Source organism: Sprattus sprattus, assembly GCF_963457725.1.
Source record: "Sprattus sprattus genome assembly, chromosome: 3".
NCBI lineage: Eukaryota > Metazoa > Chordata > Actinopteri > Clupeiformes > Clupeidae > Sprattus > Sprattus sprattus.
The window spans coordinates 20,888,901-20,916,806 of NC_137922.1; the positions used below are offsets into that span (position 1 = coordinate 20,888,901).

The 27,906-nt window shown below is 42.2% G+C and overlaps 3 protein-coding genes across 4 annotated transcripts; all 3 read right to left on the minus strand.

Annotated features, from left to right (window-relative positions):
* Positions 1-1,126: 1,126 nt before the first annotated feature.
* LOC308361486 (uncharacterized protein) lies at positions 1,127-13,659 on the minus strand. Of its 2 annotated transcripts, none has more exons than XM_080833849.1 (21): positions 13,381-13,659; positions 12,925-13,053; positions 12,375-12,503; positions 11,885-12,037; positions 11,248-11,421; positions 10,622-10,784; positions 10,114-10,233; positions 9,497-9,685; positions 9,062-9,238; positions 8,835-8,975; positions 8,402-8,605; positions 7,780-7,950; positions 7,398-7,544; positions 7,064-7,204; positions 6,546-6,743; positions 6,144-6,344; positions 5,822-6,034; positions 5,552-5,701; positions 4,538-4,837; positions 2,779-2,922; positions 1,127-2,350 (listed from the first exon to the last, which is right to left on the minus strand). In XM_080833849.1, the coding sequence occupies exons 1-21, from the start codon at positions 13,564-13,566 to the stop codon at positions 2,238-2,240; spliced, it is 3,543 nt and encodes a 1,180-aa protein (XP_080689975.1). In that variant the 5' UTR covers positions 13,567-13,659; the 3' UTR covers positions 1,127-2,237. The 2 variants fall into 2 exon arrangements, with proteins under 2 accessions (XP_080689975.1, XP_080689974.1); XM_080833848.1 differs by having other exon boundaries at positions 6,144-6,347.
* Positions 13,660-16,418: 2,759 nt separating this feature from the next.
* LOC308363037 (uncharacterized protein CXorf38-like) lies at positions 16,419-20,469 on the minus strand. The gene is made up of 6 exons (XM_080835801.1): positions 20,018-20,469; positions 19,640-19,774; positions 19,161-19,283; positions 18,080-18,229; positions 17,298-17,468; positions 16,419-16,810 (listed from the first exon to the last, which is right to left on the minus strand). Exons 1-6 carry the CDS (start codon positions 20,225-20,227, stop codon positions 16,568-16,570), a joined length of 1,032 nt encoding a protein of 343 aa, XP_080691927.1. The 5' UTR covers positions 20,228-20,469; the 3' UTR covers positions 16,419-16,567.
* Positions 20,470-21,811: 1,342 nt separating this feature from the next.
* LOC308361926 (protocadherin-8-like) lies at positions 21,812-25,567 on the minus strand (the record flags this gene model as incomplete). The annotated part of the gene is made up of 4 exons (XM_080834411.1): positions 21,812-22,170; positions 22,496-22,629; positions 22,983-23,062; positions 23,183-25,567. The coding sequence occupies 4 exons, from the start codon at positions 25,565-25,567 to the stop codon at positions 21,812-21,814; spliced, it is 2,958 nt and encodes a 985-aa protein (XP_080690537.1).
* Positions 25,568-27,906: the final 2,339 nt, after the last annotated feature.

Consider the following 27,906-nt stretch of genomic DNA (forward strand, 5'->3'; position numbering starts at 1 on the left):
TGCATCTCATTCTAAATCTTTTATCTGTTTCAGTTGATCATTTTCATTTGTTTTTGTCTAAATGTAATCTATATCTGTGAAGCATTTTGGTAGAGCTCCTGTTCTATACAAATAAAGTTGATTTGACTTGATTTGAAGAATCTGCATTCATTAAGTACTTTAAAGACATTTTATTACTGTTTTTTCTTTACTACATTTTTCATACTAAATCCAAGTCCAAACCACAGTGCATTTTTATCCCTGCTAAAGATGAGCAGCATTTTTTCAGGATTTCACCATCTGCATTCATAATAATAATTTATACATGAGACTCATATGCATTAGTTGATGTGCTTTAATTCCATTTCACACCGTTTTTCTCACACGACAATGCCTGGTGTTTACACTTGACTTTGCACCTGCTAGAAGTGTCTGTTTTAATCAGGATGTGGCTAAACAGCACTCAAAGATGGGAGACGGGTTACCACAAACGCATTGACACACACCAACCCACCCCTCAACCAACCACTCACTCACACACACACACACACACACACACACACACACACACACACACACACACACACACACACACACACACACACACACACACACACACACACACACACACACACACACACACACACACTTGCATGCACAGTGATGTAAACATCATTTTGGCTTCAATTACTTCACTTTTCACAGAAAGCTATCTAACAAGGATCTTGCTGAAGCTGGAGAGTACCTACCTCTGTGCTGGGTTTGGTCCTGATCTCTCTCCCCCTCTCTCTCCCTCTCTTTCTCTCTCTCTCTCTACCTCCCTCCCCCTCTCTCTCCCTCTCTTTCTCTCTCTCTGCCTCTCTGTGCTGGGTTTGTCCTGATCACTTGTGCAGCAACAATAGTAAAATGACAAGGAGATTATCATTCTAAACTGTACCTCTCTCTCTCTCACTGTCTTTCGCTCTCTCTCTTTCTCTCTCTGTCTCTCTCTCTACCTTTGTGCTGGGTTTGGTCCTGATCTCTTCAACAGCAACCATAGTAAAATGATAAAGAGACTATCATTCTAAACTCTACCTCTCCCTTTCTAGCTCTCTCTCCCCCCCTCTCTCTCTCTCTCTACCTCCCTCCCCCCTCTCTCTCTCTCCCTTTCTCTCTCTCTACCTCTCTCTCTCAGTTACCATGGTCATTGCTCAACAATGCCTTTTGGAAATACACACCAGACCAGCAGCTACCTGTAATATTTATGTTAAAAGAGGAGTTAAAATCTTAAACTACATTTACATTTAGTCATTTAGCAGAAACTTTTATCCAAAGCGACGTACAAAGGCAAGAACAATCAAGCTACAAGCACTTGAGACCTAGCTCTTAACTAGCTCTCTAAAACTAGCTAAAAGGTAACATGGACAACAGGACTTTCCACGTGAACACCAACAGCACAGCACTACATAGTTATTAGCCTGGACAGCTTGAGGAAGTGTCGAATGTGTCTATCAACCCAAATTAATTTGAGGATCTTATAAAAAAAGTTGTTTCCTGCAAAACCATACCTTAAAAACAAACATTTCATATTAGGCTCCAGAGCCACGCAGAGGTGTAAGTGGGTCTCAAACTCAAATTACCCGGGGGGCTGATGAGCGTCCAGTCTGTTTTTCTTTAACGATAGAAGACATATTTCACACAGATACACTGTAGATCTTTAAAGCTCCTGGTGTTGCTTAGCAACGCATTACTTGCTGACATCAATTCAGTTTCCATTCTGTAAATGACTGGACTTCTTGTGGAATGATATGAAAGACGTGAATTAGAGCTACAAACCCCGTTGCAAATGCGTAGGGGGGGGGGGGGGCCATTGAAATCAATGGAACTTTTTTTTGTTTTTAATAGATTTTTTTTTTTATTATTTATTCTGAGGAGTCTGCGGGCCGGATGAAATCGCTTAGGGGCCGGAATTGGCCCGCGGGCCTGAGTTTGAGACCCCTGGCTTAGATCTTAGCAAAGCTAATACTAGCACAGCTAGGATCTTAGCAGTTAGCGTGGATCTTAGCACAGCTAGTACTGTGCCGTTTACAGGTGCCGGGTCAGTGTTACTATTCCCAGCAGGCTCGGAGCCAAACAAGGTCACTGCTGAGAGTGAACAGGTGATTAGTGACTTCAAGACATCGTGAAAACTCTGAAAGATTGCAGAAACAAGCTTGTAATGGCAGGGAGTTCAAATTTGAACAAAAAGTTCAGGTGCATAGTAGCTAGTACTGTGCCGTTTACAGACTTGAGCTGCCTTTTCCTGCGGCTCCGTCCTCTTTGTTCCAGGTGAAGCGTGCACACAGCTCCTGAACCAGGCTTCTCTCGGCCTGGACCCAGGTGTCCTCCCAGTCTGCACAATCACAAACACACGTTCAGATCACTACCGCAGGGATCTGCACAAATACACACTTCTCTAATGTGTTAATGCGTCTAATGTGTGGGGTGTTAAAAGTTGGGGGTGTCAAACAAGGCTGAATAGTTTTGTAGTACATTCTCTTCAACAGAATGTGTCTGTGTGTGTGTGTGTGTGTGTGTGTGTGTGTGTGTGTACTGCCCCACAGTAGTGCTTACACTGGACATAGGCTGCATGTATTATAGACGTTAATAGCTGTTCATAGAGCTAGACATATGCTCTTTATAGATGTTAATAGCTGTTCATAGAGTTAGACATAGGCTAATTATAGATGTTAATAGCTGTTCATAGAGCTCGCCTTATAAACAAACTCTGACTCTGCTGTGTGGATCTGAGAGAGAAAAAAAAAAGGAAAAGTGGATTACCTGGACTTGAACAGGAGAAAGGGGCAGAGAATGTGACTTGGACTCCGAGTGGTTCTTTCATTTCCTCAAAGTCGGGCCCAGGAAGTTTCCGACGTATAAACCACTCGTCTAGGGAATTCCTTAGAGACCCGCTGGTGCTCGCATCTGGAAACCATGAGCTTAGTTAGCAAGAAACACATGACATTTGCCTCCTCTTTGCAGAAACCATACACTGAAAAAAGGGGAAAGTGGGATTGTCCAATGTACTAAACCACATTACACTGAATTACACAGACTAGTGTTTCTCAGGCAATTGATCACATGGGGTCTTTGGAAAACCTTGCTGCCACCACTTTCTTAATAAAAGTACTCATAAAAAGTACCCATAAGCCTTTACAAGAACGTTGATTAAATCAACCTTAGCTATTAGTGATGCCAAAAGTTTTCATTTAGTTTTGTCAACGTAAGTTGTTCTCAGAAACCAATACAATTTGGGAGATGGGTTGTGTCTTCAATTATGCTTTAACATGTGCCATGCTTTATTCCCACCATGAGTATGTCAGGTATTTACAATTCTCAAGATGAAAGTGAATCCTTTGTTCTGTCTTGTAATGAATGCTTCTCAATATGTCAACACTACTCAATGAGAATGTGTCATCTCAAGAAACTTTAGCAAGAAACTTTACTTATTCTTCTATTCGCACAACCTCTGTATGCCTATGCTCTCCGTTGTCTGCTTATCAAGATACATAATACCATACATCTTAATTTATTGTCAATTTAATTTAAACAATATTATTGGACATTGGTCAAGTTCTGTCTGTTTAACATAGGGCTATGAAACAATTTTGCGAACTGATGTTGATTTCAAATGTTGATCTGACACATTTCAGTCATGTGAAACCGATGTCCACATTACAATTCAATGCATTACTTTTTAAGTTTATTCAAAGCTGACACAAGAAAGACTTATTCACTTAAGTAAATAATAAACAATTAATTTCTCAAAGCATTTCTCTTTCAATTTTCAAAATTGATTTGGGTCCCTTATAAAGCTGTCATTACTTGGCAAAATAATTCCAATGAGATTGTCTAAGGTTGGCACATTTTAAGGCAAAAAATAAAGGCACCTATGTCCTATATAGTATTAGTATCTGAGAACAACGTTAACAAACACACATAAACATTTAAACTTGATTAATTCAATGTTCTTGGAAAGGCCGATAGGAATCCATCTAACAAGGAAATGGTGGCAGCAAAGTTCTCCAGGGAACCCATGTGATCATCATTGTGAACTTCCTTCATTTCTTTCCACTTTCCTTACATGATTGAATTGGATGAGGTGAACAAATGAGGTGGTTTCAACACAATGATATCATGTTTTAAAGAGAAACAAGAATCGTTTGGGTAATTCAAATGTAAGGTAGTTAAGAAAATGTTACATCCCATTTTTTCCCCTTTTTTTCAGTGTGTAGAACACCCATGAAAAAAGAACTCTTATACCAGCAATAACGCATAATCATACATCTCTTCAATAGATATAAACCTTGCTTGTCAGGGTCTGTTAGAGCAGGCTAAGCAGTCTCCCTCTACTGCTAGTGCACAACCATGCACACAACAGCTACAGTAACAACTATTTCTTCATCTAAATGAGTTAAATGCATTGTTCCTCTGATAAATTAGTTAATTAACTCAGTTGCAAACATTGTTTATCCATTATTCGATAAACATTCAAGAAAACCCCCCCTTTGACTCCATGCTAGTTGGGCAGTGGGCTCACCTGTATCAACGCCGAGCATCTTGAGAATGCGCGCACTCAGGTAGTTCCGCGCCTGTTTCTTATTGGTGGTGCTCTTGTTCTCCAGTTTGTAGCCCGAGAACAAGAGCTGAATGGAGGCCTTGTACTGTTGGGCTTTGAGAGAGTAAACCGGCTCAGCCTGGCCGGCCAGCTTCAGCAGGGTGGTCAGCCGGTCGTCGACTACACCCAGAGCCCCAGGGCTCCCAGAGGCGCTGAAGAGGCGGCTTAGTTTGGTGAAAGCGTTCAGGAAGGCATCCTGGCGGGCCTCTCCCTCAGAGGAACCTGAAGATGTGTAACGATGACAATGTGTAACCATGTCAATGTGTAACCATGTCAATGTGTAACCATGTCAATATGTAACCATGTCAATGTGTAACCATGACAATGTGCAACCATGTCAATGTGTAACCATGTCAATATGTAACCATGTCAATGTGTAACCATGTCAATATGCAACCATGTCAAATAACCATGAACAACTGGCACTTCAAGCATGTTATGGCAGCAAACGGTAAACATCAATAAGTAGAACATCACTTCAGTGGCAAAAGATGGAGGTTTCACACTGTTCTGTTTCTGTATACATAGTTCATTCTTATCTCACTCTTACAGTCTCCATAGAGGGAATAAGGAAGTCTCTGATCAGACATGTTTGCTATCTTTGCTAGCACCTGACACCCATTAGAGAATTACGTAGGAGGACTGGAACCAGAATTCTAATCCATTCGCTTCCCATACTTATAGTTTTAGTGTTTTAGCATTAGACCACTACACTCCAGTGATGGATGCATGTTGGCTGTTCACCGACAGAGCCTGATTTAGACAGAATTATCTATTTATTTATCTATCTTTCTATCTATTTATCTATCTATCCATCTATCTACTGTATCTATCTGGAGAAACCCTTTTAATTTTAGGTCAATATCAAGATACTTCGTATCTTCATATGATAAGATACAATGTCAAGAATGTAAATGAACAATGCTGATTATTGACCTTGTCCCTCGTAGGCCAAAGTGCATGCCACATCTGTTAGTGAGCAGGAGAAGGCATTTTCCTTTTCTTTCTTTCCATACTCCTCCTTCGGACAGGGCTTGGATATCTTGGCAAAGTACTGTTTGACAGCTTGGGTTGAACCAGTCTCATCTGGGGGGAAAAAGTCAGATGAAAAAAAGAGGATTGATATCACTCCTCAGTAGGGACAAAAAAAATGACAGAAGGAAGATGAAAAGAGTAAAAAAAAAAAAATTCAAAAAAAAAACACACCTGCTCCTGGTTGGCAAATCTCTGCTGCGAGAGCAAATGAATGGAAGGCTTTGCGACTGGCCTCCTTTTTGGCTTTGAAGGAGCCCGGACTCTGAAAGGTGTATCCATCCAGCTGTACCTTCACACTGCACATGAACCTTTGCTCCACACTGCACTTCTCACATGTGACCACAGGGGGTAGCAGACCCCACACCACCAGCAACTTCTCCACCTCTGTTAGACGTGCAGACACAGCAGTGCAAAACAAGCATGCGTGAATTAACACATTATTTAAATGAGACAAACATTAAAAAAAAAAAAGATGCTAGACAATTAAATGTACCTGGAAACTCCACTTTAGCCTGTTTACAGTGTACAGGAGTCGGGCTAGATTCAGGGGTATGGATCTCTGGGGCAGGAGCAGCAACAGCAGCAGCAGCTGGCCTCATGGGCTGCGATTTGAGTTTGAAGTCTGGAGGACTGGCAACCTCTGGTGGTGGGTCAGTGTTACTACTTCCAGCAGGCTCGGAGCCAAACAAGGTCACTGCTGAGAGTGAACAGGTGATTAATGACTTTAAGACATCTTGAAAACGCTGAAAGATTGCAGAGCCAAGTTTGAAATGGCAGGGAGTTCAAAGTTAAAAAAAAAAAAAAAAGGTTCAGGTGCATAGTATTAAAAATCATTCACCAAGTGAAGCAGGGTGAACATTGATTGGGATCATAACTTGAGGCAAGCTATGTTTACCTGAACACTCCTCACCAGGCACACCCTCTCTCTTTGTGTAGTCATAAGATGGCTGCCCCAGACCGAAGGCATCCAGTCTCTCCTTCAGGGCTCCTTTGTAGTTGTCTCCACTGGGCGTCCATTGTAGGACCCTTGACAGCTGCTGGAGGGCAGTTCTAGCTGCCTGCTGCTCTGCCTGCTTCTTTTTGGTGGACCCCTCTGTGGTTGAAGACCCAAAGCAAAGGAACTTGAAAATGTATCATCTGATGGGAACTAGCGTAGCTGCACCGGTTAGCGGCCAGTCTGATAAACAATTGGCCAGTCTGTTCAACGATCTATATTCTACGTTTTTTAATAGACTAACATGACAACACAAACGTAGCCGATAACTTTCGCATGCTATGATATGGGTTATAAAGCACTTTTCATTCATTATCATACTACTTTTGGAACTTCTGAAACACCCTCTCTTGAGCTGTGCTTCAGCCAATTAGAGCTCAATTAAATGACTGTATAAAATTATGAGCACTGGCAGTCACCTTGGTCATGAAAGGTAAAAGGCCCAGACACTTTCAACTTGCAGTTAAACTTCTCGTCAGGACCTTTCTTGCAGTGCTCCAATGGTGGAGGGAATCCACGCGACTGGAAATGCTCAAGAACCAAGCCTTTATTGGAGGACCCTATTATAAAAGACAATACTTTAAAAAAATCAGTGAATGTGTAGGTTTAAAATCATGCTAAATCATAAAATCTGTGAATGTGTAAGTTTAAAGTCATGCTTAATCATAAAATCAGTGAATATGTAGGTTTAAAATCATGCTAAATCATAAAATCTTATCACCCATTCTTTTATCCATGTAGCTTCATTCTTACCTGGTTTGGTGTTTTCAAGGCTAAAGCTTTCAGCTAATTTCATGTAGGCAGACTCAATGGCCTCTCCCTCTTGAAGATGCCCCTCCTGGTCCTCAAACTCAGTGTCCAGGGTCACTTTCACACTTCCATAGAACAGTGATCCTGATGCTGGAGGAAGAATAATTTCAGTATAGGATTTCCTTAGAGAAAACACAACTTTATTTAGAATACGGCCTTATGGGTATGTTTTTTAGAATATATACTAAGTCTAAGTATTATTATAAACACACTTACATTGGTCCCTTTCACATTCCAATCGAATTAGTTGGTTAATCAATGAATTCATCTTGATTAATTAAAAAAACACAACAACAAGTATTCTGGTTTGGCAGGCGTGACTCACCTTCTTTAGAGGCACTTGTTGACTCTTCCATGACAGACACTGGTTTGACGCCCTCCCCTGAGACTCTGAGTAGGGGCCTGTCAGAGACGTCATGGTGTGTGTCTGGCTCGCTGCTACACACTTCCATGTTGTTTACAATTGGTTCCTTTACTGTGACCAGTGCCCTGTGGTCTGGATGAGGATGTCATTTATTTTAAGATGTTAAGCATTCCCAGTAGGATTTAGTCAAATGTAAAATATTACAAAATACTCAAATAATCAATTTGGTAGAGTTACGGATTCAGTAATATCACTCTAGTCTCCATGTGTGATGCACTAGCAAAAGTACACACACACACACACACACACACACACACACACACACACACACACACACACACACACACACACACACACACACACACACACACACACACACACACACACACACACACACACACACACACACACACACACACACACACACACACACACACACACACACACACACACACACAAATAGTGCACCTGACTGTTTCTTTGTCTTTTCTTTATCACAAAGATGTGAATAAAACTACTGGCACTCAGTACAACTGACAAGCTGGGACATCAGCAACATATTCATCAGGATCTTTAACTTTACCTGAGAAGCCTTGCTCTTCACCAGACGCCTCCTCTCTCTTTGTGGCGTCATAAGATGGCTGTCCCAGACCGAAGGCCTCCAGTCTCTCCTTTAGGGCGCTTTTGTAGTTGTCTCCACTGGGCGTCCATTTTAGGACCCTTGACAGCTGCTGGAGGGCCGTTTTAGCTGCCTGCTGCTCTGCCTGCTTCTTTTTGGTGGACCACTCTGTTGTGAGAGATCCAAAGTAAGGAACATATCATCTGATTATGAACTGATGGGTTATAAAGCACTTTACTTCTTTGCTTGATAAGTTCTTTATAAATAAAATGTAATAAGCATACTACTTTTGGAACTTCTGAAACACCCTCTCTTGAGCTGTGCTTCAGCCAATTAGAGCTCAATTAAATGACTGGATAAAATTATGACAACACATCATTAGAGCACTGGCAGTCACCTTGGTCATGAAAGGTAAAAGGCCCAGACACTTTCAGCTTGCAGGAAAACTTCTCGTCAGGACCTTTGTTGCAGTGCTCCAATGGTGGAGGGAATGCACGCACCTGGAAATGCTCAAGAACCAAGGCCTTATTTGAGGACCCTATTATAAAAAACAATAATTTAACAAATTTCCATTGGATGATTAGCCAGCGCTAACATCTGGATTACTGATAAACTGTGACCCACCTGTTTCAGCATCATCCAATCCAAAAAGAAGGGCTAGTTTCATATAGGCAGCTTCAATGGCCTCCTTTTCATGACAGCATCCCTCCTCAGAACCAACTTCAGTGTCCATAACCACTGTCACACTTCCATAATAGTACTGGCACACAGATTTCACAAGGTCTTGCCCTGACATGCAACCTTTTATGAAATAAACAGGGAGAGAGAGCAAGAAAGCAGACATATGATAGTATGAACTTTCACTGTTACATATTATACTGACCCCCTGATTGGTGACTTCTAGCTCATCACTTCAAGATGAGAACACTTGTCTCTTGCTTGTAAGTAGTAAAATTAAGTTTAATTTCTGTACATCCACCTGAATGTCTGCTATATTTGTTGTTGTGTGACTGATTTCTATGATCTGCATTTGTACAGCCAGCCAGTCATGATAATCACCCTCAGAGGTACTGCTTTCTGAGGGCGCTGCAGCAGGCCTCATATGCACTTCTTCTCCTGCACTGGCGGCTAATGTCTGCAGGTGGTCCATGGCCTTTTTAGCAACCTCTTGATGTGCTAGCTTCTTATTCAGGCATACCCGCTCTCCAGTAAATGTGAGTCCATTCACTCCCAGGCAGCCCCTATAGCCTGTGATGAATAGTAAACAAGCCAGAAGAGTGTTAAGAAGCATGCCTCTGTACTTACAGATCACACAATTGTGTAGAGCTCACAATACATCATGAGGAAACGCAAATATATTCCATGAAGGCTGCAGCTGAAATGTTCTCATGCTGATATTTAATTTCAATATATTTTGACAATATAATTTTTGTATCTGAATTAGATTTCTTTTTAATATCCAGTGAAAATACAAATCTGACAGGATAAGCAACAAAAGACGTGACTAAGGTTAGATCATCAGTGTAGTACCAAGAGGCCCCACAAGGGCACCCCATATTGTTATACTTTAGTCTAAAACCTGGGGATGCAGTGAAGCTGGTGTCTGTGACCATGGGGTTATGCAAGATCGTCATGTGTAAGAAGTTCAGTGAAAAAGAGAGGAAGAAAGGCCATACCATCTTGCTCAAGACTCTCAGTGAACACAGGCTCAGGCCAGCCGTACTTCCGTGCCAACTCAAAAATGTAGTTCTTATATTTCAGAGGAGATGAAGGGAAGAGAAGGTCTTTTTCAGGTCCTATGAAAACAATAAAATAATATAGACAACCATTATCAGATTACACTGGCTATTGACAGAATGTATCCTGATTAAATCCTTATTATTCCTCTTACAGTAACTGTTTTACAGTAAAGCCATGCCATGTTTCAGTGCGTTTCTGCTTACAGTGAACTACCACTTATCTAAAACAAGTTTAACATGCCTGTGCTGTTTTGCCAATAAGCATACTTGAAGGTATGTATACAGTATATAACTCTACAGTCTGAGTGGTGTCAACGATTACATCAATGATTATGTCCTAAGTTTTGCAATCATTATTTGTGTCTCTTGTGACGGTGCTCCTCCCTCTCAAAGGTGCAGCAGTGCTCCGTTAAGTTGCGTGGATCATAATCAGGACCTCTCGCACCTCTGGTGACTTTCACCTCCAGCTGGTCGACTCGCTCATTCAGCACGTTGATCTGCTGCTCGTGCTGGTCCACCCTCCTCTGCAGCTGCTCCATCTGCGGGGCCAGCTTCTGCTTCAGGTCTGTGTTCTCGTTAAGAAAGTTCCAGATGCCCTGAACCTCCTCCTGCATCAACAGACAGCATAGCCAGTGGTGGATTGGTTCAGCAATATCCAAGGGGGGGTGGTCTGCTAAGTCTGTTCACGATTAGGCAAAACTAAAATACATTATCATTAATTCAAAAGGAACAGTAGGTTTACAAGGGGGGGTGGGGATTGTCCATATCTCTTTTTTAGGGTGGATGGTACCACGCCGCATCCCCCCTCACCATGGCCTCGCGGTCAGAGTTTATGCGTTTCATCAGATTAAAGGCTCACTCCTTAACTCTCCATAATTTCACTCTACTTCATCAGTATCTTCCTCACCAATCATTGTAGCGTCTTAATGTGTACTTGAAGCTTATGTTTAACACTTGCAATAATATGACAGTAAAGAATATAAAATTAATCAGTAGAGTGACAATTATTATTGCTGGTGGAAGTGAATTCAGTGAGATTGTGTTCCCCCTGCATATGAAAGAATACGTTACTTTGACGCTTTCCTGGTCCTCCTCACATCGCTGGCTCATATACTCAATCTTCTCTTCCAAGGCTTTCAGCTCCAACTCCATGAATTTCAGCATAGGATTATCTTTTTGCTCTTCCTCCTTGTGTCCCAGAGCTTGAGCCCGTGGAATAAATCCATCATCTATCGAACTACATAACTGTAACAGAAAACATTGGGATGTTAAATCATTTTTAATAAACAAGCTGGAGATCAATCTTTTTCAAAGTTTCTGTTCATGGCACTAGTACAGTAGGAAGTGCAGTGGTAGATAGACAATCTCTAGTACACTGTGAGGGGCAGAGGTGGCCACCCCACGTTTTGGGATGTGGGCTAACTGGAGTCGGTGGTGAAATCGGGTGCAGGAGATGTTTGCTTTCTTACAAAAAAATGTCTAGTTATTTATTTTAGCTGGGAAGTCTCTCCAATGACCTCCGATGGCATCCAATAGTCTCAAGTACACAAACATATCTTGACAGTACAGAAGACCTGTAGTTTCAAAAAGCCTAAGCCAAAGATCAAACCTCAGCAGCCAGTCTTGACCACCATATGCATTTATATAAGACACTGGCAGTGAGTTTAATGAGGCAGATGTCTGCATAGTTTGCTGATTGGTTGCTTACCTTGTCAATCTCATCTGGCACTGACTTCAAGTCATGGGCATGTTGTTCCAAGAGCCGGGCTAAATCTTTCATCTTTTGCAAGTGTTGTTCAAAGTCCTTCTGGTTTACTGTGAGATCAGGAGAATGCATAGCACAGTTTCTCACCGTAATTACCTACAAAGGAAACCAGACATACAAACACACACACATGCATAAGCACATAATGTTAGGTATGATACCTTCAAGACAGTGTGGGAGGGAGTGGACTATGGTTGCAATTGAGTGCATATTTTCAGTAAATCAATAATATACAGTTAGTGAAAAGTCTGCGGCTAATCTTGACTATCTAATTCAACTTTGAAATGTATATTGGCTGGGCGAACAAAGGCCAAAAATCATACAGACTGTACTTAAGTGGAAGAACAAGAATAATATGTAACTGTAAAAACATTTAAATGAGTGATTTAAGCTCTCTGCCCTGTGTTCTCATTTGAATGCTTCTCTAGATTACCTTCATTATTGGCTGCTGATTCTTAATATACTTGCGGAAATGGTTACATTGGCTCATGAAGTTAAGTACTGCTGCAATATCAAAATGGTCATAGATGGTATGCTCTCTGTGTCCCCGAGGCATGTACACCTGAAACATATTGAAGATGTCACTGAGATAGATTTTAAAAGGAGAAGGAAGAAAAAAAAGAGGGAAATAAGACTCCATTTTATACCACATGTACTGTATATGAAAACATGTTTATTAAAAACTATATTTAGGCTTTGAGAGAATATACTCTCATTACATCAGCAATACAAACTGATTAAAAGTGCAGTCTACTATTTTGTTGTAAGAAAAATACAAATTCTTCTAAAGAAGCATGGTAAAAACAGTATTTCCTGGCATTCCTGTGCCTCTAATGCTATATGGCACCATGTCTATGGTAAAAAAGTTTAGAAAAATTCAGAGCTGCATTCCTACATTTCCTTCGTTTTTAGATCATTCAAATGTGCCCTGGAATGGTGATGAAATTGAATACACATAGCAACATTAGGAATAACAAACTCACCTTGGCAACCTCCCACTTCTCTTTTGGCCACAAATGTGGCTTGCAGTTAATCCAATACACATTACACTTTGCACTGTGATTGGCTAAGATTAGTTTTTTCCACGGTGTACAGACCCCACAGTCAGGAATCTGTGGAAGCAATTCACTCATATGAAAAGCAGCTAATTTGTGCGTCATGTGAGATGGGCCAACAGACAGGGTACGATTTGCCAAATAGACCCCCCCCCCCCCCCCCCCCCCCCCCCCAACACACACACACACACACACACACACACACAACACCCTACATCGCACCCTGGCTCTGCAATTTACAAATTATTTACCAATACACATATCCCTTGGTAGTAATTTAAATAATTCATAACAATTCAGACGTACGCCGAGTCTGTTAAGACCCGGTAATAAGCCATAAGGAAATTGAATATGACACCAAGCGAAACAAAAATCTGCACCTACCTTCCTTCCATCACATTTATTTCCACAGGTAGCTACTTTCAAACTGTTACCGATATTACTCTTAAGGTTGCTGTGGTAAGTTTCGGTTTCGTTTTCAAGGAAAGTCCGCAGCCCAACTCTTAGTGTATTAATACTCGCTGTGGTTTTAATCCAGTTACGGTAATTGCTGTCGTAGAAGCGATCCATTTTTGCTTGTACCTACTAAATATCTAAGCAATGCGACAGTGTTTCTTTTAAAGTAACTATATTTCTAGAGCAGGCAACAGAAACCACCTGACGGTAGAAACCGTCGCCGGTGTCTTTGACTTCCCCTTTCGTCACCACGTACATATAGCTTACGTCACCTCAGAGTCATGAAATTGGCTTGACGTTTTTCAAATAAAATCGCGCCACACACATACAATAAGCAGAGGGACTACTTGTTGTTATTTGTAAACACAATTGCTTGGGGTGTTCCACGTAAATGGCAGTATGCGGCTGTGAGGAGAGAACACCGTTGTATGCTTCGCATAAGACTGCCCACAACAGTGACAAATGAAATGGTATAGCAGTGATAGTATCATGTCTACAGACGACGTGGCCAGGTCAATTGTTCTCCATTTCACCTGGATGAAGCATTTACCACACAGTGATGATGATGATTCACAATGATGATTCTTGTTCTAAGACACTAACAATGACTGCTTATTTCCAACATCGTTTATGTAACCTAGACCAGACTGAAGCTTGGCTAAGAATCAGAGGTAGGACGAAGGGGTACTCGAGGGGCAGCAAGAGGAGACTGTGATATTCCTTTTTTTTTTTTTTTTTTTTAAAGTGTATTTGGACAGTCGGTTTTCTCAGTTAGGTCAGCCCAGGAATGGAACCATCTCCCACAGAACATTAAAGAATCAACCTCATTTAACAGCTTTAAAATAAATCTTAAAACATGGTTAATAAATAACCAAAAATGTGAGCATTAGTGGGCTCAGTCGAACTTACAGTATATATTGGGATTTTATTTTTTTTATTTATTCATTTTTTTGTCAATGTGATGTTTTAAATATATGTTAATGCCTTTTTGAGTTGTTTAGCCATTTTCACTCTGGCAGGGGGACTGCCAATGAAAACTAGCCTTTTGGCTTCAATTGGGTGCATTTTCATTTTAATGTTTATTAATGAACACTGTCCCTCTTCATCAAATAAACAAACTGGACTGGACTGGACTGGGTCGTGGACCCTGTATTCAATTAAATTCATGAGGAAGGAGGCTGTGTGCGAAAATAAAAAAAAATAGTTAAAAAGATGTATAGTACATCAATCATTACTTAAGTCAGTGTGGCAATACATAGTGCATATATAAATAGTGACACAATATTGCACAATTCCAATAAAACGCTCACACAAGCCACTAATACAAAGCAGCACCAAAGCTGCGGTTCGGCTTCTATGCCTGCTACAAAACAACGAAGGTAAAGGAAGGACACAAATGTCAATAATGACACAGCTATTTTCTGCGAAGAACATATCAGACCAAATTTTCATTGACCGCACACCGTAACCGTGATTTATTATTCTTCTGGTGCTTCTTGGTGATGGTCTTGATGGGCGTCCACTTCTAGGCAGAGATGCGTCCATGTTGAATGCCCTACATTTGTAAATGATTTGTCTTTCAGTGGATGGCTGGAGCTGGAATCTTTTGGAGATGGTCTTATAGCTTTCCCCAGACTGATGGGCTGTCAGTACATTCTTCCTGATGTCCGTGGATATCTGCTTGCCTCTCGGCATTGTTTATCTGGGTACACCTTGGCACTACAGTAGTTTGGTTGGTTTCTTCTCTTTTTTAATCTGTGTTGCCCAACCCTTTTCATAAGGATGTCTCATTCGACTGGTTTGCTTATTTGATTAATTAAGCACCCAAATGTGTTTCACCGAATCTATTACTTGACTTCACCAATGCAGCTGGGGGTTCACCTACTTTTGCACATACACTAATACCATGTTTCATGTAGTTTACTGGCTACTCACACAATTCCCTCTAAACAAGTACATGCAATTGATAAGCATAAACCTGACATTTCATACATGTAAAATTGGTGATGAAAAAATTTAAAATCATGGTAAAACAGAAAACTCTAAACTGCTCAAGGGGTTCACATACTATCAAGCAGCACTGTAACCGTTCGGCCACAACACATGCCCAGTATGCTGTGGGATCAAGGCACCAACCTTGCGGACCCATCTCACTCCCCTAAACATTTCAACATCCCTCAGAACAGGTACAACCCAGAGAGCAGTTGACTCGTGAATTAACCCCTCCAGATCCAAGGCAGATAAGAGGCAGACGCGGGCCAGTTAGCAGTACGGGAGCTTTGCATGGGCCCATTGCCTCATGTTGTTAATGCCACATACTGTGTGAAGGTAATGCAGCAGGTACCCAGACTTTTATCCAAAGTTTTTACATCACAGGTGGGTAACACACTTCATCAATGTGTGTGCACTCCTTGGGAATCATTGAGAAGTCGGCACCTTCCAAGAGGGACATAATGTTTAAAATTGGCAGGCTGGCTCTATTAAAAGAAGGATGCACTGGTAGGATCTCATGTTTTAATGAAGGCCAAGGCATTGAAAACTTTTTTGACAGCTTATTAAAAAAACAAGTATGCATAAACAATTTTGCATTTCATTATACCCCTGAGAAATACACAACATTAGGTAAATTATTTCCCCTACTGATAAACCCATTAGGTGATTACCCCATTATCAAATGTGAGGTGTTGTGCCTGAATATTTAGTGTTCCTGAAGGTATATAATCACATGTGCATATATTTCAATATGTGTCACCACTGTACATTAATCTATCACTTGTATGAGAGTTTTACAATGTAAATGTTTCATTTATATATCGCCTTGTCAACCACCACACGCTTAAGGACATTAATAAGAAGCTGACCATAAAAAAAAAAAACATTTAAAAGAAAAGGGTTGCTCAAGGAACATCAGCTCTGTCTAATGTCAGTCTCTGTCTTGTTTGTCTCTGTCTAATGTCAGTCTCTGTCTTGTTTGTCTCTGGCTAATGTCAGTCTCTGTCTTGTTTGTCTCTGGCTAATGTCAGTCTCTGTCTTGTTTGTCTCTGGCTAATGTCAGTCTCTGTCTTGTTTGTCTCTGGCTAATGTCAGTCTCTGTCTTGTTTGTCTCTGGCTAATGTCAGTCTCTGTCTAATGTCTGTCTCTGTCTCATGTCTGTCTCTGTCTCCCGGATTCCTTCTGTCGTCTTCTGCAATCCATCTTCCATGGCATGGAGGGTCTGGAGTTCCTCTTTGAACAGTTCTTTAAGGTCTTCCTGATTCTGTAGAAAGGCACTGAGGCTCTGCCAGCTCTGCAGGTCCTGTAACCCAAAACAGCTTGGCCAATAAGGTATGACTGGCTCAACTGCAATGGGAACACAGCCCTGCATAAAATAAATATAGTCTATGAAGCTATTATGAAGCAGGATGAAGCTTTTATGAAGCACTATGAAGCATAATTGGTAATGCCTTGCCACTGTGTACATTAATTTGACATTTCGAGAACTTTATAGGTTTTGCATGATATCTGAATAAATTAAGTGACGTGGCAGGTAATCTAAATCTTTAGGCCACTTACTCTATATGCAGAGTTACATCACAATATTGTCATGTGGAAATGTGAAAGGGATGAAGTGAGGGTTAACCCCAAGTTTGTTCCATTATCAGAAGAGTGCAGTAGGGAACGGTTCAATATGTCTAGAGCAGGAAACAGCTTCACCATTTCCCTGCACACCTTACAGCGCTGCACATTTGAATAATTTTTCCATTAATTCAACTTCTGTATGAGCTGAGGCTTATCACCATTTGGAGAATATAGCGCTTCTCTGTGGCTTTTAAGGCGGGCAGTAAGTAGGTCACTGAAGGCTTTACCTCTGGACTGAGTCTCTCCTCCTGGCCTGCACAGACCAGTAGCCTGTGAAGTCGTTCCCGTAGAAATTCTGCTTCCCATTGGCTGATGGATTCCAGTTCTATTTCTTTCACCTCGGATCCATCCACTCGGTCAACTCCAGGAACGTGAACGGACCAGTCTATGGACAGTGTCTACAGATAAAATAAATTCACAAAACATTTTCATACACACACAAACACACACATGAGTCTCCTGCGGTAGTTTATAGAAACACTTTCAGTACAGTCCAGCCAATTTCAGTGCTTAATCACTCATATGTGCTTTCTAATGGAACATCATATTGTCCCAGTCTTTTTACTGATACATTTCTACCTTTATGCAGATTTTGCTTGAAAAGTTCAGTTTTCGACTGATTAGGTCCTCTCACTCCTACTTATACGTTATACACTAATATATTATATAGTTACATATTATACGTATATTACATATTTCTAATCTATTTCTATTGTAGCATTTCCCATCCATCTGTATCTATGGCTACCTTAGAGTGCTGTGAAACCACATGGTTATCGGATTTATATATATATATACAGTATATGCTGTATATAGTGATTCATTTATTTAGCAACTGAGGTCAGTATAAATTGATATAGAATCTGAGGCTGTGGTCAGATACAGAGGACACTGAGGACCCTATGCAGCGTGTGGCTTTACAGAGAAGAGCATGCCACTGTCTCTACTGGCTTTACAGAGCAGAGCATGCCACTGACTCTAATGGCTTTACGGAGCAGAGCATGCTGACCTCCTGGATGTGTTGTCTGGTGGTGGCCACGTCAGGGACGTGCTGAAGCGCCTGCAGCAGCTGCTCCAGGCTCCTCTGGTAGCGCTGCATCCACTGCGCCGACACGCGCATCTCACACGAGTGCATCAGCTCGTTCCTGCACCGAATCACCTGCACAACAGGCCTGGTTAGTACTGCATCCCCCCTTCAACAAAGTCCTGTCCATAGCATGAGAACCAATTCATCTAAGGATTTAGAAATTTCGTTTTGTTTGTCACACACTGTTCGAGTGGGTGGTAATCTTTCGATGGCAGTAAATGGGGGGAAATCACCATTCTGTTTTCACTTACACTTACTTTTAACATACTATGTTCTCATAGTTTGTTACTGTGACATTACACTGAGTATATGAAACTGAGTATACTATGTCACTGAGTATATGACACTTACGTAGTATATGATACTGAGTATATGATACTAAGTATATTATACTGTATATTTCTCTAAATACTATCTCTGGCAACACTGTATGCACACAGTCATGGCAATAAAGCCACCCTGAATTTAAGAGAACTGAACTGAACTGACCTTTAATCATAAATGGTTCAAGAATTACATTTTGTCCTGTTACATTCTGATGGGGTTGTGTTGTATTCTCTGTTCTATTTTTCCTGATGACAAGGGAGTAATGGAAGTTTTTGGCTTTTGGCTAGTTTATCAATGCTTCCAGAATAGGTTTTGGTTCTGTTACATTCTATTTGGGCTCTGTTCAATGCTCTGCGAAGGCTCTAGCCGTGTGGTTCTCAACGACAAGGGTGTGGGAACAGAACACTACTGTCTGTTTTTTGTGGTGACAGAACAGAAATAGGAGCTGTAATGTTTATGAGATATAACATTATCACAAAAGTGACGTATGGCATGACCCCCTACAGGCATGCGCAGGTTGGGTGTTCATGCAAGGCAGAGCCCGCGAGTACATGAACAGTACAGTTGTATAATTGCCTCCTTCATATCAGTAAATCATCTTTCTTTAATACTCGGTCTGGTTATTATCACCACACATAACTAGAACATCACAGGAGCTTCCCGTACTGCTGCTCACCTCTCTAGCGAGCCGCTGGTCCATGTAGCCGAAGTGGTCACAGAAGTGGAGGAGGTTAAGGAGAGCTGCGGCGTCACACTGCTCTACCCGAGTCACATCTGCCTGTCCTCTAGGCATGAACGCCTAGAACGCAAGCAAGCACACACACCACCTTATTAACTGTGTGCATGATTGGGAACGCTAGATTAAAGTAGCAAATGCAGAACTTGACCACTAGAGAGCACTACAGCGTGAAAAGTGATGCCCAATTGTTTACTACTGTGTTGCATATTGTGAACATCCTGGTTTGGTTCTACAGAGATGTATTACTGCAACATGTCATTTGATTTACATTGGTGAGGAGAAAGGTGTAAAGGTGTCTCAGTGCAGACAATTGGCTACAGTGCCTACAGAAAGAAACGCATTGAAATTTACAACTATTGTATATGAACTGAATCACCTTTGAGAGTTCCAAGTGTTCAACATAGAATTGAATCTACCTTTGCGACTTCCCAATGCTCAGCAGACCAGAGCCATGGCCTGCAGTTGCCCCAGTTCACCACTGCGGAAGGGTTCGTGTGGTGTCTCAAAATCTCCCTCCTCCACTCGCCACACAGAGGGCAGATAGAGTGCAACTACGTGAAAGAGCCAAAAAACAAACGTTAACAGACTCAAAATACAAATGTCAACCACATAGAATACATGCCTTGTCAAAATGCACTGTGTGTTACTGTCCACCAGACAAAACCCTGACATGTAACAAAGTTACAGCTTGATAATAGAAGAATAACATCGGACATGTGTTAACACGTAGGCTATTCTATTTGAACAATATATTATCTGAGCTTTATAAAATAACTTTTTTCTGTTGTCCACACCTGGTTTCCCTTTGTTCTGCAGTTTGTTCTGCATGCTTGACCACGTTGCAAAGTGACGTTACTGCTTACGATACTTTCATGGAATAGTTTCATTTCATCGTCAACGAAACCTTGCAAGCCGTCCTTTAACTTCATTAAACAATAACCGGCTTTTAGCCAGTTTTTGTAACCAACTTCATTCAGACGCAAACTTAACTCCTCCAACACCATAGCGCTAATGAAAACCGCGAAAAGAGTCTAACGTTACAAGTTTCATATATAACAACGCAACATGTACATTAGGCTAATCTGTTAGATCGAGGCCACAACCGAGATTGGTTTACCAATCTTAAACTCAAACTTGAACCATAGCTTTTATTCACAATTTTTCCGAAGATAGTTTGAACAGAGCTGCACCACAAAGAGGAAATCAAAGCCATAAACAAATAACACAGTGAGCGAATTCGGCAGGATCTTTCTATACCACTTCGTAAAGTTGTGGTTGTTGTGACTACAATGGTCTTCCGTGAATTGGCCGTGTTCAAGCTGTGGTGATGTGAGTATTTGCCAAGACTTAATGCCGGCTGCGCAAAAGAAATCATCTATGGAGCAAATTGTGGTTGCTCACCAAATGCTCATTGTAGGCTAAATGACTTACTTTACACCACTTTAACAACATGTTTGATGTGTTATACCGGAAAGTTTACATAATTGTATGTATGCACAAACACCTACACGCCTTGTGTTCGTCATGAACACAGCCTTGGGATGTGGAAATAACCTGCGATGCATTTCGGGAGCTGTAGTCTTCATGCAATAAGTACGTATAAAGTAATCTGTCCAGTTGCCCTCAGTCTAGTTAAAATGTTTTGCAGCTGCAGCTCACCTGCAGCTCATCCACTTTTAACGATGGAGGAGCCTAATACTGCCGTGATCTCCTCGGATCACTCAGCAGATGGTGCACGTCAGGTTTGACAATGTAGTCCGGTAGAAGGCTCTTTGTTGACACTGCCTTCTCAACCTCTGACAATCTAACTCGATCCTGTGCTGACCTTCACCATAATCCATTTAAGTTAAGGAGTTCAGCTAAAATGCCTAGGGTGTTTCTTAGAAAGCTCTGCTCTTACAGCAAAGGTAAATATGAAATCCCTTATAATACGTCTGCTGTACGGTGACTTTTGATGTCAGTGTGTGCCTGCACTGTTTTGTTCATTGTCAACAGGACAGGTAGGCCAAGATCAAGGCGCATGTACCATGCACATATTTTCTGTACTTTGGTCTTTATTTATCTGTTATTCATGACATGTTGCACACAGATGAAGAAAACCGATATTATGGTTATCTGACAGATATTACATTATAGTAGAGACAATCACATGTTTTTGGTTGTGTACAAAACATTACAAATATTGACCACAAAATGTATCACCAACAAAATTATACATTTTCAAATGCCACCAAAAGAAAATAAATATATTGTTAACTATATACAGATTCCTTATATACACTTGAATATTTACATGGTCAAATACATGGCCCCTTTTCAGTGTGATAGATTTTTACAAAAGCAATCAGTCTTATTTTGTCCTCTGTAGCAGAGAAGCAAACGTCTAAGCACACATTTCCATCCCATTGGCCATCGAAGAAAGGAAACGAGCAAAGCTTGAATGAAAAAGAAGTAAAAAGATTTGGGACCAGGAGCTTTAAAGAGCTTAGCCGTTATCCAAGACTGCTGTCAAATTTGCAGAGACAAAAGCATTCATTCTCAGTCTCTCTGGTGGCCATAGGCCAAGCCATCGTCCTTCTGTCTACCCCTCAAAAGGAGGTCTGTGGCTGAACCACCACCTCTGCCAGCTCCTGTGGGGTGTAGTGGAATTGTTGATCCAGCTGCGCCTGGTAGTCATACCGGTGGTGGCTGAAATGGCTGGGCAGTGTGCCCGTCCTGTGGCAGAGGGGAGTCGGGCGCTGCCCGGGAAGTGCCACCTTCGGGAGCCTCGTGTGGTACCCACGCTCTCTCCAGGAGGGGGCCTGGGGATCCACGTGCATCGGGCCGTAGGCTGAGGCACGGGAGAAGGCTATTGTGTAACCACCGTTGGCCATGAGGCTGCTGGATGAGTAGGTCGGGATCTCGTAGGGCTGACTCAGTCTTTCCACTGGCCCAGTGTAGAAGGAGTCTGCAAACCAATAGAATGTTCATTAGATGGTTGGCTAGAAGTATTATTATTATGTTTATTATGGCAAAGTAAGATGATAATATTTTGATAATATTATTATGATGATTATCATGATAAATCAAGATGATAATGAGACTGTGGATCGCTCACATATTATATATATCTATATATTATATTCATACACACACACACACATATATATAAATGTTTGTGTGTATGCTAAGTTACAGATACGGGTGTTCTCCTAAATAGACTCCCACAGTCAACATACTGCCTTTCATTTTAATATGCATCTCCTAAAGAGAAGTGGCACCAGGAAACTCACTGATTGCCTGTGGCTGAATATTGCACGGCACTTTGCGGGCAGCCTCTCCACTGATGTCGGAGTCACTATCATTGGAGTCGCTGTCTCCTTTCCCACTGTCCTTCACGCTCGTCTGATCAGTGGAGCCGATGCCGCTGTGAACAGAATAACAACAGACAAAAAAAGCATAAGCAGAGATCCTTCCCATCCAATCCGGTAACTCGGTGGCTGCTACGGCAACGGCATTGTGATTCAGTGCGTGTCCTGAGCATGCCAGCAAGCAGGCTCACGAGGGCCAGCTCTGAAAAGGCATTACTTTCACTGCATCTATTTATACAGGTTGGTGTGAGACACACAAACAACTTTTCAGTTATCATTATGCCATTTACCACTGTCAGTTTGAAAATGTGTGGTCAAAATGGCATGTGTGCGTTTACACAGAGGAATTCTTAGTTTGTAAATGTTAAATATTGGCCTGTAGTAGTACATTCACAGCGAAGGGACTTACCGTATTTGTGATGTAAATTTGTCACCCTGCCAAACGGCCACAGATTCAAAATGGCTCTTGCCGAGAAGAGGTCTGAACACCTGTAAAGACAAAACCACATTAAAGGACTGGTTAATGCAATTCCTATTGACTAGTGTTGGTGTGTGTGCGTGTATGTTTAGTGTACAGGTTGTGTTTTATTTTCTGTGGCCACTGCTTACCCTATTGTTGGAGTCTGTGCTCTGTTCATCGTATGAGTCTTCATGTGTGGAGACAGAGGATAGCTGTTCATTGACTGTGGAGCTTTGGGTCGACATGTAGGTGTCGGATTCTCCTGAGTCGATGCTGTGGCCAGGGAGAGGCATCCTTATGATGAGTCCACCGGTGGAGCCCTTCTTTGAGTCCGTAGACCTGTCTCGCTGGCAGCACCCGCGTGAGAGGGCCACAGTCACGATGGCCACCAGCAGAAGAGCGCAGCCGACACCAAGCAAGATGATGATGATCAGGGAGGTGTCCACAGCCTCAGGGTCCTCCGAGTCTTCGTGTGACTGCAGCAGCACCAGGATCGGCTCCTCGTTGATGGCCATGTCTGTGACCTCAAACCGGACAGTGGCGATGCAGGAGAGCGGAGACCTGCCACTGTCCGTGACGGCTATCTTCACCACCAGGACATCTCCTAGTGTGAATGACAGGCCATATTTTAGAACCAGCTCTCCGCCGAGTTTGCTGATGGAGAAGAGCTGTTGTTTGTCCTCAACCAGCCTGTAGGTGAGCTCTCCATTCATGCCTTCGTCCGGGTCTCTGGCCTTGACCCTCAGAGCGAGGTAGCCAGCCGGAGCATTGTAAGGAATGGGAACATCAGCGGAATCATTTAACAGAACGGGGTAGAGGATGAAAGGGGCGTTGTCGTTTTGGTCCAGAACTTTGATTCTGACTACAGTTGTGCTGGACATTTGAGGTGAACCGCTGTCTGTGGCTTCTATCGGCACATCAATTTGCTTTACAGACTCGTAATTAAAAGCCCTGACTGTGTGGAGTGACCCTGAGAGTGGATCTATGGAAACAAAGGAGGACAGTGGCGCGCCCCCTGGTGTCTCGCCGTCTATGAGTTTGTAAGTCACTTTTCCGTTCTCCCCAGCATCGGGGTCACGGGCTACCACTGTGGCAATGTAAGCACCTGAAGCTTTGTTCTCCATCACTGATATATCGTAGACGGATTTACTGAATGTTGGCGAGTTGTCGTTTTCATCTCTTACCCTGACCGTGTACTGCTTCAAAGTTTTGAAAGGTGGAGAGCCCATGTCTTCGGCCTCGAATGTCAGGTTGTACTCGTTGATCTTTTCTCTGTCCAGCGTAGTCGTGGTAACAACCATAAGAGAATTGCCATAAGCCTGTTGCAGTTTGAAGTGCTCGTGCCCAATCAAACTCACGCGAACATAGCCGTTTTCGCCCGAGTCTCTGTCCGAGGTGCTGATCAAAGCAACGAAACTCTCCACTGCCGCAGCCTCGGTTATGTATGCCACTCCGTCACTCATCGATGTCATCGGTTTGATGTTGATCTCGGGTGGGTTGTCGTTCACGTCCAAGACTTCAATCATGACTTTGCAGGTCGATGGAATCGAGTTTAGGCCCATGTCATACGCCTGAATATTCAGCTCGTAGGATCTCTTCGTCTCAAAATCGACCGGCGACTTCAGGGTCACTGCGCCACTAATCGGGTCGATTTGAAATGTGCCTTTGACCTCTTCCTGGGACCCTTCAGCAAAGTCGTACCGCACTTCTCCATTGAGTCCCTGGTCAGGATCAGATGCGTGCACTTTAAGGAGAAGAAAACCGACCGGTGCGTCTTCGGGGAATTCAACTTTGAGTGTGTCGTGCTCGAATACTGGGCTATTATCATTAAAGTCTAAAACTTTGACATAAACACTCATTGACCCAGATTTGGGAGGACTGCCTCCATCACTCGCACTTACGTTAAGTATGTAATTCTCCTCGACTTCTCTATCAAGCGCTTTAATCAAAATCAGTTCAGGGTACTTGGTGCCGTCCTCCCTATTCCGCACTTCGATGCCAAAGTAGCTGTTGTGTAAAAGTTGGTAAGTTTGAATGTAATTGTTGCCGACGTCTAGGTCGACAGCAGCGTCCAGTGGAAACCGTGAGCCCACTAACACATTCTCTGATATTTCCAAGTCCGTTGTGTTTTTCTGAAATTCAGGGGAGTGGTCGTTTATGTCTCTAACGTGGATTTCCACATGGATCAAAAGAAACTTCTCTTTGAAGAAAACCACCACATCGAAAGTGACGAGACACCGGGGGGAGCGCTGGCAGAGGCTTTCCCGGTCGATGCGGTCTCCCACAGTCAGGAGCCCGTCAGTCGCTCTCATGTGAATCAAAGTGGAGTTTGTCTCTTGCATGAAGCGGAAACTTGTGTTGGGATCCTCGGCTCGGTCGATTTTCAAGTCATCAGATAAATTCCCAATAAAAGTGCCAGGGGCGTCCTCCTCGTAGCTGTAGTATTTTGTTGTAGTGCCACCCACAGCACAAAACGCCAAGAGAAGCACAAAGCTGACACTCACTATCATCGTTTCTCTGACTCTATTGTTCATGACTTCTACGTCTAAAAATGAGCTTAATTATCAGCTAACAGTCCATCTAAACAGTGTGCTACACTGCGTGACTCAACGCGTCCTGTTGAACTGACCAGCTCTCCGTAGATATTCAGACACTGTTAACACAATTGTCTTTTACGCACAGCCCTATGCAAATGAGAAGCCTTGCTGACCAATCACGTTGCCTTACTTTAGGCAAACGGAGGTGACCGTGGGTAACACCAATTGACTGTGTTTTTAATTTGGTGCAAAAGGCGAAGTGTCTGGCAAATTTGCTGCAAAAGGGTGCTTTATGAAGTTTGGTAGCAAAACAATGCCCAAACGTTTAGTTTGTTTTAAATCCAAATGCTTCACTTGTTTCGTGTGTGCTTTAGGCTATGGGTTGTGTCCAGCGTGTGTAATTACCTCTGTAAATATTATATAAGCATGACCTAGGCTACATTTAGAGAAGATACACTTATCATATGCCAGCCACATGTAGGCCTACTACATATACATTATATAATATCTCGATGTTCAATATTGGATCCAATAATTAGCAGGTTTCATGCCCCCCTTCTAAATAAAAAGGCCTCTTTACTTCATATCCTATGTGCTTATGGTTTTTCCACAGGCATGTAGAAGATGTTTTCTCAAGGTGGTCTTTTTCATACTAGCGTAAAACCGTTGCCAGCTGTGCGTGGGGTAACTGGGGTTTATTAAAGAATGACAAGAGTTTGTGTAGATTCGTAGGCCTACCAGATTAACAATTTTGTTGAACGTCTGTAGCCTATCACAGATGTTAGTCTGTGCAGAGCACTGTGTGTGTTCTAAAGTCAGTGCAAATGTCGAAGTGATAACTGTATGTCTGCATGGTTTAAAAGTGACAACCCCAGGCCACAAGGTGGGAAGTATGACAGCTAACCATCTGTTCGGTTCACAAACCGTGAGGTGTTAAAATCTCTCCACTTTTTAAATTCATTTAACTCCAGACCAAGATGACACAGCGGGAACACGATAAAGTTTACTTATAGTTCAACCGTGACAAAGGATTCACCGATCTCATGAGGACGAAAGTGTTGAACGGTCAAATTGAACTAACAAAAATAGCAAACGACAAACAGAGACCCGTGTGTGTGCGCCAACTGTGGTCCACTTGTGTCGTTTTACACTATAATTTACGGACGTAATTGCACAGATTAGATTAACTCCATCAACACAATACCCGAATTCCTGAGTTCCATGGAACTCTTTACTAACTTGTAATTAGCGTAAAGTCGGGCTGCACCCCTTTGCAATTGACTGGGTCCTCAGTTAAGTAGTTTTTAATGAGTTTAAAAGGGTTGCATTGTTCGCCCTGGGCCTCAGGACATATCTCATATGCTTCAAACTACTCCCATGACTTCCAGGGGTTTGAGGCACAGTTTGTTTGATCATCAGTTGTGTCTCCCCGACTGTGCCACATTGTGCGATAAGTAATTCCAAAGTGTTGACAAAACCCTTCTTCCAACAAATTGCCCCGGCGCGGCCGGCTTCAACCTGTTGCTCGCATGGCATATGGCGTCCGAGAGAAACTTGGAAATCCTCGGTTTTCTTTGTCGTCTCACGTGCCTCCATACAGACATGAACTGCTGAATACGAAGACAGACAATAGGCGGTTTGCCCCTCACCCCGTTTCTCATGGCCTGCGTTGTCAGATGAACGTCCACTACTTCATAGAGCCCTCCTATAGAAACAAATAGGCTACGAACTGATTCTTTTCCCCCCTTTTTTGTTCCTGAGAAATTCTGTATCCACTCTGACTTAGAGATACACTTTTAAGAAAAACCCTGTTGATTTATTTCGTGTTTTTATTTGTATTAATTATCTCATTGATTAGCCTCAGAAGGTTGCCACAGCCGGGTTGACATTAAATATGTAATTTGTTTTGCTTGTCTCTTATTAAGGGTAACTTTCATTTAGCTAGAAGATTAAGCCTGTTTCCTGCTAAACTGGTCCATCTTTCCAAGAAATACCAGTTCAGTCTTCTGCCTGCCATTCAACGGAATAACGGTTTGGGTAGAAGGGAAGTTTGTAAACGTTTCAACACGATAGTTTAAGTCTTAAACAACATGCAAGGACACAATTTAATCATCGTTAAGTCGCAAAACATAGACTTTAATCTAAAACAATTTATAAAGTTGTCACTAAGCAACCGCTTAACAGCTAAGGATTATCTACTGATTAAGAAAGCTTTTCTGGCTGCATTGTTCAATGCCTTGACCATTTGGTGTGATCTTATCTCGATTGAGAGGCAGACTACTGAGACGTATCCATAAAGAATGACCCACTCATGTATCTGTCTTTTACAACAAAAA